Source organism: Neoarius graeffei, chromosome 14 (assembly GCF_027579695.1).
Source record: "Neoarius graeffei isolate fNeoGra1 chromosome 14, fNeoGra1.pri, whole genome shotgun sequence".
NCBI classification, from domain to species: domain Eukaryota; kingdom Metazoa; phylum Chordata; class Actinopteri; order Siluriformes; family Ariidae; genus Neoarius; species Neoarius graeffei.
The window spans coordinates 61,168,218-61,180,710 of NC_083582.1; the positions used below are offsets into that span (position 1 = coordinate 61,168,218).

The window sequence follows — 12,493 nt, forward strand, 5'->3', positions numbered from 1 at the left end:
TTTTCTTTAAATCATCCTTTACTTGGAAAAACATAAATAAAAGAGTGTGTGAAGACTAACAAAATTGACTGAAGGAAGGGATAAGGTGTGTGAGTGCTGTTGGTGACGCAGTGTTTCTCCATTTCCATGATTGTGTTTCGGAGGAAACAAAGCTAAGTTGTGGTGCCTCTTCTCACCGTCCCTCTTCACTGTTCTCCTGGTGGGGTAACAAACAGGGCAGTTTAGAAAATTTCTCACAGAAATACTGTTCTAGATACTGTGCAGTAATTGCTATGTTGTTAATACATGTTCATCAAAACCTGTGTAGTAAGTCAGGGGTTCTTGTGCAAGTAGGCATAAACACAAATGGTCATCCACTAACAGACCAAATAAAGCTTATTGATTTTCCCTCCATGTGTCTTACACAATGCATGTTCCACATGGTGCTATATACAGGCAATAGGAGGCTTATCTCAGTGGAACAGGCCACAAAATTAGCGTGCAATCTGTCAAAGTTCCACAAACCAGGGCAGGTGCATTTCAAAGGTTACTATGGGGGAAAAAAGAGCGATATTAACAGAGGACTTCCCTGCTGCATCAAACTCAATGTTCTTCTTTTAACCATGAACTGCTGTATTTCCTGCTCACATGTTTGAGTAATCTGTAAAATGCAGATTATGATTCTCGATTGAAAGGATATAGCACTTGATTTAGCATTTAATCTTGATTTGATGGAAAATGCCTTTAAAATTGAATTTTTAAACATTTTTGTAAGTGACTCCAATTGCTTATTCCAGTTTAAACCACACTGCTGCTGAAATCTCAACTCTGATTGGAATTCTCAAATCTGAAGGTGTTGATTACTTTTCTAGAAGAGCAGCTCAATAGTGACAATAGTGCCAGCTGCAAGACAAATAACAAGGTTCATATTAGCGCACTAGTTCTAATACGTCTTCATTTCTATAGTAGTATATTGCACAGTGACTTGTATAGATTAAAAATATTTGTAATTGTTGATATGATGAAGTTTCCTAACACAGGAAAGCCTTGAGGACGGAAAGCTTTGTGGGTTTTTTGTAACAAGTTGCATTTTCTATCTTAATTTCAAGAGATTGTGAGAGAAAGGCTGATCAGAGTGATCTAGCTGTGGTTTACAGCTAAGTGATAACAGGAATTAAGTTGTTTATTTGATATCTAAGTAACTATAAATGGTTAAGTATGATGTCCCTGATCCCTCAAGTCTGATAACCATACAATTAGCAAATTGCTGTGGAGGAATAAAACACTACAGGAAATGCTGCTGTAGGAAAATAATTAATGACAAGGTAGTATAATAAATATATTACGTTCATTATGTCTTCTTAAATCAAATCATTAGTTTTCTTTTGTTTAAGACATGTAAAAGTTTTTACCTTTACCTTTAACATCAGCTGATTATAAAGGCATGTCACACACCAACATCCGGGTGACCCTCTGATGAAGACGGAAGTTACACCGTCGAAACATGTCAGGTAAAGGTAAAAACTTTTACATGTCTGAAACAAAAGAAAACTAATGATTTGAAGGTAGTATAATGCTGCCTGACAGGAAGCAGACTGCATGTCCTATCTTGTTTCATTGCTTACATAACAAATGTTATGTAGAGAATTTCTGACCTTGTTTTTCTATGTCTGTATTTTCTTCTCGAGCCCCATTTTCTTCATTTCTGCTTCCACCATCTCATAGAACTCTCTCTCTGTCTGGGTCAACAGGTCCTCAGCGCTCTCCTCTCCCTCCTCTTTGGTTTCTTCATCCTTGCTCTGCTCTGAGCGACTTCGCTCTTTCAGCCGCAGCTCTCTTTGTCGGGCCTCCAGAATCTTCTCCCGCTTCGTCTCACGTTCAAACATCTGTCAACACACATAGATGCTATATATTACATCTGAATTCCGAAGCAGCACAGAAGATTTCAGAACACTCTGGCATTAATAAAACACATCATAAAATACTATAGTTCGGGACATCCTTGTAGATAACGTCGTTGAGCACAATTTCATTACAATCCTGACTTAGATGTAAATAAATATATTTATGTCATCATTTGCATGCTTTATTTAAGCTCTAATAACATAGAGGAGGCATCTACTAAATTTAAAAATAGGTACCCTATGGGTACATGTGGCTACTGCTTATGAATAAATTGTTTTCTGATCCCGTGTCCATACAGTAAATACAGCACATATATTTACTCTATGAGGCAGTAGCCACAAAAATGAAGCGTAATCCAAAAATGAACAATTTAAAAATTACAGAAGTAAAATATACCAAGTGTCTGTACTTTATATTATTCTACTCTTACCTCTTACAGTTTTCAAAACTGAAACCTCCAAACTGAGGCTGACAAACACACGCTGTCACCATGACCCAAACTCTTATCTCCCGGAAAAGGCCCAGCGCTAGAGCTCAGTGGTCTCAATACTCTTTTCAACAACTTTCTGTAACAACTCGGAAGTGCGTCACATCTACATCACACATGGACCACTGGCCGAAGAAGACAAGGAAAGGTGGATGACCTGGAGTATATTTTAAAATAGGAACGCACTTTCCATCGGTAATAAGCATAAACATGTCTAAAAGCAATTTCTTTAGTCTAGTCCATTTATTTCGAATGGTGAACCGAATTGTATACACTCACCGTCATTTTAATTGGAACACGTGTATGTGCAGTGCGCGACTGTTACACTCTTACAGCACAATGACATAGTGGCTACAGCCTCTATATGCGGCAGTAGCCACAACAAAAACTGTTTTCACATTTTATAAGAATTTACATATTTATATGGCCTATATGAAAGGGCGAGAACATTGTGTGCTCATATCATTTATTTAAGCTTTCAAATAAAATACTTCGTAAGTAAAGACATTTAGACTATAAAATAATTTTAAAAACATATTGTAAAGAATCCATATTTAAAAATTGCTTTAAAAAGCATACTCCATGTCAGAAAAATGAACAAAATGGTAGAAGGTGATTTGCTTTCAGTCCTTGAAAGAAAAAAGTGTATCTTTCTTAGGTAGTTGTGAAACAAAGTTCATGTATCTAAATGTAAATTACTTGCTAATACATAAAATATCCATCCATTATCCGTACCCGCGGGCAAGCTGGAGCCTATCCCAGCTGACTATGGGCGAGAGGCGGGGTACACCCTGGACAAGTCGCCAGGTCATCACAGGGCCGACACAGAGACAAACAACCATTCATGCTCACATTCACACCTACGGTCAATTTAGAGTCACCAATTAGCCTAACCTGCATGTCTTTGGACTGTGAGGGAAACCGGAGCACCCGGAGGAAACCCACACAGACATGGGGAGAACATGCAAACTCCGCACAGAAAGGCCCTCGCAAGCCGCTGGGCTCAAACCCAGAACCTTCTTGCTGTGAGGCGACATTGCTAACCACTACACCACTGTGCTGCCTTATGTAAAATATTTTACAAAATAAAATCAATTGAGCATGTTCTGATTTTTAGACAGATACTGCATATCCTAACCGCGAGCTGGCCTAGTGGTTAGCGTGTCTGCCTCTCGATCGGGAGATCACGAGTTATACTTGAGGTCAGGTCATACCAAAGACCATCATAAAAATGGTACCTACTGCCATCTGACAAGGCATGTTGCAATACAGATGTGAGTGGAGAGTCAAACTCTCGCGGTTACCAGAGGACTAGCACCCCACTGTAACCCTAGCTATATAATAGGTGAGAGGCCAAGGGCTAACAAATCAGAGATCAGTGCCACACCCATGCGCCTTAAAGTGCATATCACGGGTAAATTCAGGAGCAAGATCAATGTAATTTTCCTATTTTATATTAAACTTTGGTCAAATATCTGTAACATTCTGCATTTTGTGCAATTTTTTTTTACCTTGTGCAATATCAGAAAAATTCAGTTGAAATCATGCCATTTGAGGCGAATTGGTCCGCCTCTGAAAAAACTTGGCATTTGGATTTCCTGGGAAACGTTGATTTTCGTGACGTCGCATGCGGGACACCTCTCTCTGAATCCTATGTCAGTGCTGGTTTGTTTATGAGAAAACGACCTGGTGGTTTTCTGCAGATTTCTTCAACGTTATCACGTAATTATTAAAATGGTTAACAGATGTATCGTAGGAGGGTGTAGCAACACCAATCTTGATGGGATTAGTACTCATCGTTTTCCAAAAGACCGGACAATGAGAGAGAAATGGGCGCGCTTGGTCTACACAGGCTGTGCACTGAAACCGTGCAAAGCTCACACAGCCTGCTGGCGCTTCCGCAGGTAACGTCACAAATCTGGCTCCAGACTCCCTTGGGATTTTTCCAGATGCGTTTTGTTATTTTATTTTTTTCTGCTGTAGACAGATGGTCTTGTGCAAAATTACCCTTCTGGATGAGTGTGTAAAGGGACATACTTTCATATAAAAAAAACGAAATTGGTCCAGAATATGCACTTTAAGGAACTGGGTAGTACTGGGACAGGAGACTGCCTGGGAAGACCAGATCCTGGTGTAGAAGAGACTTTGACTTGACTTTTGACTGTATATCCTACTTACAACCCCGATTCCAAAAAAGTTGGGACAAAGTACAAATTGTAAATAAAAACAGAATGCAATAATTTACAAATCTCAAAAACTGATATTGTATTCACAATAGAACATAGACAACATATCAAATGTCGAAAGTGAGACATTTTGAAATTTCATGCCAAATATTGGCTCATTTGAAATTTCATGACAGCAACACATCTCAAAAAAGTTGGGACAGGGGCAATAAGAGGCTGGAAAAGTTAAAGGTACAAAAAAGGAACAGCTGGAGGACCAAATTGCAACTCATTAGGTCAATTGGCAATAGGTCATTAACATGACTGGGTATAAAAAGAGCATCTTGGAGTGGCAGCGGCTCTCGGAAGTAAAGATGGGAAGAGGATCACCAATCCCCCTAATTCTGTGCCGACAAATAGTGGGGCAATATCAGAAAGGAGTTCGACAGTGTAAAATTGCAAAGAGTTTGAACATATCATCTACAGTGCATAATATCATCAACAGGTTCAGAGAATCTGAAAGAATCTCTGTGCGTAAGGGTCAAGGCTGGAAAACCATACTGGGTGCCCATGATCTTCAGGCCCTTAGACGGCACTGCATCACATACAGGCATGCTTCTGTATTGGAAATCACAAAATGAGCTCAGGAATATTTCCAGAGAACATTATCTGTGAACACAATTCACCGTGCCATCCACCGTTGCCAGCTAAAACTCTATAGTTCAAAGAAGAAGCCGTATCTAAACATGATCCAGAAGCGCAGACGTCTTCTCTGGGCCAAGGCTCATTTAAAATGGACTGTGGCAAAGTGGAAAACTGTTCTGTGGTCAGCCGAATCAAGATTTGAAGTTCTTTATGGAAATCAGGGACGCCATGTCATTCGGATTAAAGAGGAGAAGGACGACCCAAGTTGTTATCAGCGCTCAGTTCAGAAGCCTGCATCTCTGATGGTATGGGGTTCCATTAGTGCATGTGGCATGGGCAGCTTACACATCTGGAAAGACACCATCCATGCTGAAAGGTATATCCAGGTTCTAGAGCAACATATGCTCCCATCCAGACGACGTCTCTTTCAGGGAAGACCTTGCATTTTCCAACATGACAATGCCAAACTACATACTACATCAATTACAGCATCATGGCTGCGTAGAAGAAGGGTCCGGGTACTGAACTGGCCAGCCTGCAGTCCAGATCTTTCACCCATAGAAAACATTTGGCGCATCATAAAAAGGAAGATACAACAAAATAGACCTAAGACAGTTGAGCAACTAGAATCCTACATTAGACAAGAATGGGTTAACATTCCTATCCCTAAACTTGAGCAACTTGTCTCCTCAGTCCCCAGACGTTTACAGACTGTTGTAAAGAGAAAAGGGGATGTCTCACAGTGGTAAACATGGCCTTGTCCCAACTTTTTTTGAGATGTGTTGTTGTCATGAAATTTAAAATCACCTAATTTTTCTCTTTAAATGATACATTTTCTCAGTTTAAACATTTGATATGTCATCTATGTTCTATTCTGAATAAAATATGGAATTTTGAAACTTCCACATCATTGCATTCCGTTTTTATTTACAATTTGTACTTTGTCCCAACTTTTTTGGAATCGGGGTTGTATGTCGGAACTGTGTGTGTGTGTGTGTGTGTGTGTGTGTGTGTCTCACCGCTGTTGCCACTACTCTGTCATTTTTCTCCATTGTGCACAGGCCTGATGACAACTCGAGCAGAGTGGCAGTGCCAAGCTGTGAGCCACAAGCCAGAAAACGGCCATTATCCTGCACACGCATGCTGCACAGAGCCTCGTCGCTCACCTGCCATAAGCAGCAAGTCAGAGAATGTTTTTTTTATTCAGCCTTTCAGGAAATGTGTCATTATAAATCACCATTACTTTATAATAACTGAAATAAACCAACTCAGATTTCTGAAGCACTAGCAGAACTGTTTGGTACATTTGGGTTCGGAGGTAAGACTGGGTCAAAGGGAACCTACTTTAAGAGTGAGCACTGGGTCATTCTGCTTGAACAGGAAGTCCCATATGTCTAAAGTGCCATCCATTTTGACCGTAAAGAAGACTAAAGGTCTAACAGGACTCCAACATCCATCTGACAGGTAGGCTGTTTGATATCTGCATAAGAAGAGATAACAGAAAAATAATTTTGCACCAAATGCACCTAAATATGGGTGACTGATCAGAAGGCTGGAGGTTTAAGCCACTGCACTACAAAGCTGCCACTGCTGGGTGTTTGAGCAAGGCCCTTAACCCTCTCTACTCCAGGGGCACTATATCACAACTGACTCTGTGCTCTGACCCCAGCTTCCTAACAAGCTAGGATACGTGAAGAAAAGAATTTCACAGTGCTGTAAAGTATAAGTGACAGAATAAAGGCAAATATCAGTGTTACCTTTTTTATGGAGAAAGCGAGAACAAGGAAGTATGCAGCCTGGATACCAAATATAGCAGCATGACGTTAAATGCCTCATTACCAAATCTTGTCTTTAACATATCTTCACTGATAAGATTAAAATTAGAAAATCAATGCCATTGGATTACTATTGAAACAGACTCCAGGAGGCACTTTTAAGTGGCTTCGTTAGTCTGTGTATTAGCAATTCGAGGCACTTACTTCGTCCACATGATGGAAGATTCTCTAATGTCCTCAGACCAGATACGGACAGTCCAGTCAGCCACGGTCAGGAAGTTCTTCGGAAAGAAAGGGTTCCTCTGCAGAGCGTATATCGGCCCGTGATGTCCACTATACGTGCATACAATCTTATCTCCTGGAGTTTTGGCTTTCCGGTTGCATGAAACCACCAACCCCTGTTCTGTCCCAACCATGAACTTAGTGGGCTGATGAAGAAAACGCCACATATTAATCCATATTGTTCATATTTATTCTCAGTTTTCAATTCAGGATATAGAGGAGTCTCACTCACCATGGTGGGTTCAAACTCCAGTGAGATGGCACCCAGTGCGTTTTCCAGATTCCCCTTCTTGCTGGGGTCCAGCACCAGAGTTTCTGTGGGCTCAGTCATCTTCCGAACGTCCCACCACAGCACCTGATCCAATAACACATGTCTACGTGTAAGCTTTATAGCAGGGCACAAAGTAAATTAAGCATATGGAAAGAGCAGTGATTGTGTATGTGCACTAGGTCTCCCAAATAAACCCAGATATTGTACACCGTCAGAAACAGGGGTACAGTAGGAGTCCATTTCTGTCCACCAAGGTACAGTCTACACTAATGTATACCCTAGGGCTCATTATTGGACTTCAAGGTGCTTGAAAGTTTGTGAAGCCTTTAAAATTTTCTATATTTCTGCATAAATATGACCTCAAATATCATCAGATTTTCACACAAGTCCTAAAAGTAGATAAAGAGAATCTAGTTAAAAAAATGAAACAAAAATATTATACTTGGTCATTTATTTATTGAGGAAAATTATCCAATATCTGAGTGGCAAAAGTATGTGAACCTTTGATTTCAGTATCTGGTGTGACCCCCTTGTGCAGCAATAACTGCAACTAAACGTTTCCGGTAACTGTTGATCAGTCCTGCAACTTGGAGGAATTTCTTGGAGGAATTTTAGCCCATTCGTCTGCACAGAACAGCTTCAACTCTGGGATGTTGGTGGGTTTCCTCACATGAACTGCTCGCTTCAGGTCCTTCCACAACATTTCGATTGGATTAAGGTCAGGACTTTGACTTGGCCATTCCAAAACATTCACTTTATTCTTCTTTAACCATTCTTTGGTAGAACAACTTGTGTGCTGAGGGTCGTTGTCTTACTGCATTACCCACCTTCTCTTGAGATTTAGTTCATGGACAGGTGTCCTGACATTTTCCTTTAGAATTCGCTGGTATAATTCAGAACAAGCTAGGATATCCTAACAAGCTAGGATACGTGAAGAAAAGAATTTCACAGTGCTGGGCCGTCCTGGCCCAGATGCAGCAAAACAGGTCCAAACCATGATACTGCCACCACCATGTTTCACAGATGGGATAAGGTTCTTATGCTGGAATGCAGTGTTTTCCTTTCTCCAAACATCACGCTTCTCATTTAAACCAAAAAGTTCTATTTTGGTCTCATCCGTCCACAAAACATTTTTCCAATAGCCTTCTGGCTTGTTCACATGATCTTTAGCAAACTGCAGACGAGCAGCAATGTTCTTTTTGGAGAGCAGTGGCTTTCTCCTTGCAACCCTGCCATGCACACCATTGTTGTTCAGTGTTCTCCTGATGGTGGACTCATGAACATTAACATCAGCCAATGTGAGAGAGGCCTTCAGTTGCTTAGAAGTTACCCTGGGGTCCTTTGTGACCTCGCTGACTATTACACGCCTTGCTCTTGGAGTGATCTTTATTGGTCGACCACTCCTGGGGAGGGTAACAATGGTCTTGAATTTCCTCCATTTGTACACAATCTGTCTGACTGTGGATTGGTGGACTCCAAACTCTTTAGAGATGGTTTTGTAACCTTTTCCAGCCTGATGAGCATCAACAATGCTTTTTCTGAGGTCCACAGAAATCTCCTTTGTTCGTGCCATGATACACTTCCACAAACATGTGTTGTGAAGATCAGACTTTGATAGATCCCTGTTCTTTAAATAAAACAGGGTGCCCACTTACACCTGATTGTCATCCCATTGATTGAAAACACCTGACTCGAATTTCACCTTCAAATTAACTGCTAATCCTCTAGGTTCACATACTTTTGCCACTCACAGTTATGTAATATTGGATCATTTTCCTCAATAAATAAATGACCAAGTATAATATTTTTGTCTCATTTGTGTGAAAATCTGATGATGTTTTAGGTCATATTTATGCAGAAATATAGAAAATTCTAAAGGGTTCACAAACTTTCAAGCACCACTGTATGTGTACCTTTTCAGGGTCAAAAAGGTACATATATGTTCCCAAGCAGTATATAAAGGGTACAAATGAGTACCTTAGGAGGGTACTGCCCCAGTAACAAGCCGTTGTACCCCTAAAGATACAATAAATGTACTCTGTTTTCTGAGAGTGTAGTAAGATGCCATGCTATGATGAACATTCAGCACAGTAGGAATAAACATGGTCATGAACAGCATCATAATGACACAGTTTACTGTGTTATTACTGTGCACTGACCTGCCCATCAGTGGAAGCTGAGAAGACGTCTGTGCCTGTCTTTGACTGTAGCCAGATGACCTTGTACACCGGGTCTGTATGGCTGTTCTCAATGGCAGACATCTCAACCGGCTGGCTGCCTTTCCGTGTGTCCCAGTACACTGCAAAGAAGCCAATCACTCAGTGGTAGGTTTCCCAAAAGCCTTTTAACGCTAAGAGCATCTTAACTAGGAGAGAGATTGTTCATTGTGCTGCTCGCTCAATCGCTTTAATGATGATCTTTGGTTACGATGCTTTTGGGAAACTCGGCACAGTTTAGTCTTACATATAAAATACATTTTAAATCATTTTATAGCTATCAGCACAATATACTTCAATTAATATCGAAACAGACTTTAGCATTTTTGTGCCAAACACCCAACCTGAATTGCCGTAAGCCCGTATTTCACTGGGTTGCAACAGCTTGCAACAAATTGCGAACGTCATTCGCGAGAGAGTTTCAAAAATGTCTTTAAACATTCGTGGGGCTTTTCAATTTCCTTGCATGAGTCACAAAGTGTCGCTCCTTCGTCACTGAAATTTTGAACATGTTCAAAAAATTTGTGCAACAAAATTTCTCTCAAAATAGCCGCAAATGCGTCGCTGGTGTCACAAAGCCGTCACGAACCCTTCTCACGTCAGTTTCCGTGAGACAGGAAGTGCGAGTGTATCTCACTGGGCTGCGACAGCCTGAAACTAGTTGGAGACACAACAATTGCGATAAAATATGCGAATATCAATTCAGTGTGATTCCAAGTGAAAACTGTAGCTAATTCGCATATTTTATCACAATTGTTGTGTCTCCAACTAGTCGCAGGCTGTCGCAGCCCAGTGAGATACTACCCATACACATCAGTCTTACACAAGTGATAGGATTTTTAAAAGAATTGCTGACAGAAAGAAGAAAAAAAAAACACTTTCCATTAAATGTTCGCTGAGAAATGATCATGCTTATGGCAGCTAAGAGTAATCAGTCTCACATGAAGTGTCACAATTAATACAAAATCAAAAAAACAAAAGTTGCACAAGGTTAGCCATTAAGATTAAAAAAAGAGTAACAGAAAGTAAGAAGCAGTAATGATCATATAATGTAATGAATAAAACACAATGGACCGTTTAGTCACTGGGGAAAATAATCAGTGACCGGGACTATTTCCACCCAATAAGAGCACAGTCCTACAGCATTTTATTATTCTTATACCACAGCATTCTGCAAATGCAAGGAATCTTTCTTTCATCAAGAAAAATGTCACAACTTTCATCCGTTTCCATTTAAGGTTATGGAACATCCAAGAAACAATTAATTCCTGTTTTATCACTTATGTTACACCAGCTACAGTGGTGCTTAAAAGTTTGTGAAACCTTTAGAATTTTCTATATGTCTGCATAAATATGACCTAAAACATCATCAGATTTCCACACAAGTCCTAAAAGTAGATAAAGAGAACCCACTTAAACAAATGAGACAAAAATATTACACTTGGTCATTTATTTATTGAGGAAAATGATCCAATATTACATATCTGTGAGTGGCAAAAGTATGTGAACCTTTGCTTTCAGTATCTGGTGTGACCCCCTTGTGCAGCAATAACTGCAGCTAAACGTTTTCGGTAACTGTTGATCAGTCCTGCGCACTGGCTTGAAGGAATTTTAGCCCATTCCTCTGTACAGAACAGCTTCAACTCTGGGATGTTGGTGGGTTTCCTCACATGAACTGCTCGCTTCAGGTCCTTCCACAACATTTCGATTGGATTAAGGTCAGGACTTGGCCATTCCAAAACATTATTCTTCTTTAACCACTCTTTGGTAGAACGACTTGTGTGCTTAGGGTTGTTGTCTTGCTGCATGACCCACCTTCTCTTGAGATTCAGTTCATGGACAGATGTCCTGACACTTTCCTTTATAATTCGCTGGTACCGTATAATTCAGAATTCGTTGTTCCATCAATGATGGCAAGCCGTCCTGGCCCAGATGCAGCAAAACAGGCCCAAACCATGATACTACCACCACCATGTTTCACAGATGGGATAAGGTTCTTATGCTGAAATGTAGTGTTTTCCTTTCTCCAAACATCACGCTTCTCATTTAAACCAAAAAGTTCTATTTTGGTCTCATCCATCCACAAAACATTTTTCCAATAGCCTTCTGGCTTGTCCATGTGATCTTTAGCAAACTGCAGACGAGCAGCAATGTTCTTTTTGGAGAGCAGTGGCTTTCTCCTTGCAACCCTGCCATGCACACCATTGTTGTTCAGTGTTCTCCTGATGGTGGACTCATAAACATTAACATTAGCCAATGTGAGAGAGGCCTTCAGTTGCTTAGAAGTTACCCTGGGGTCCTTTGTGACCTCGCTGACTATTACATGCCTTCCTCTTGGAGTGATTTTTTTGGTCAACCACTCCTGAGGAGGGTAACAATGGTCTTAAATTTCCTCCATTTGTACACAATCTGTCTGACTGTGGATTGGTGGATTCCAAACTCTTTAGAGATGGTTTTGTAACCTTTTCCAGCCTGATGAGCTTCAACAACACTTTTTCTGAGGTCCTCAGAAACCTCATTTGTTCATGCCATGATACACTTCCACAAACATGTGTTGTGAAGATCAGACTTTGATAGATCCCTGTTCTTTAAATAAAACAGGGTGCCCACTCACACCTGATTGTCATCCCATTGATTGAAAACACCTGACTCTAATTTCACCTTCAAATTAACTGCTAATCCTCTAGGTTCACATACTTTTGCCACTCACAGATATGTAATATTGGATCATTTTCCTCAATAAATAAATGACCAAGTATAATAGTTTT

At 40.4% G+C, this 12,493-nt stretch overlaps 1 protein-coding gene and 1 long non-coding RNA gene across 3 annotated transcripts in view; one reads left to right on the plus strand and one right to left on the minus strand.

The window, feature by feature from the left end:
* The window catches only part of dnai2b (dynein, axonemal, intermediate chain 2b), a 23,062-nt gene continuing 10,569 nt past the window's right edge, over nt 1–12,493 (minus strand). For both annotated transcript variants that reach the window (XM_060940169.1, XM_060940168.1), the window contains exons 7-13: nt 9,669–9,808; nt 7,471–7,593; nt 7,161–7,384; nt 6,526–6,661; nt 6,201–6,347; nt 1,635–1,865; nt 1–196 (exon numbers count right to left, since the gene is read on the minus strand). In XM_060940169.1, the coding sequence (XP_060796152.1) occupies nt 1,644–1,865; nt 6,201–6,347; nt 6,526–6,661; nt 7,161–7,384; nt 7,471–7,593; nt 9,669–9,808 (992 nt within the window). In that variant the 3' untranslated portion in view covers nt 1–196; nt 1,635–1,643. The remainder of the gene's footprint in view (nt 197–1,634; nt 1,866–6,200; nt 6,348–6,525; nt 6,662–7,160; nt 7,385–7,470; nt 7,594–9,668; nt 9,809–12,493) is intronic.
* Nucleotides 6,211–12,493, plus strand: part of LOC132898505 (uncharacterized) — a 22,854-nt gene continuing 16,571 nt past the window's right edge. Inside the window, exon 1 of the long non-coding RNA XR_009656541.1 lies at nt 6,211–6,645. This is a non-coding gene — a long non-coding RNA (uncharacterized LOC132898505). The remainder of the gene's footprint in view (nt 6,646–12,493) is intronic.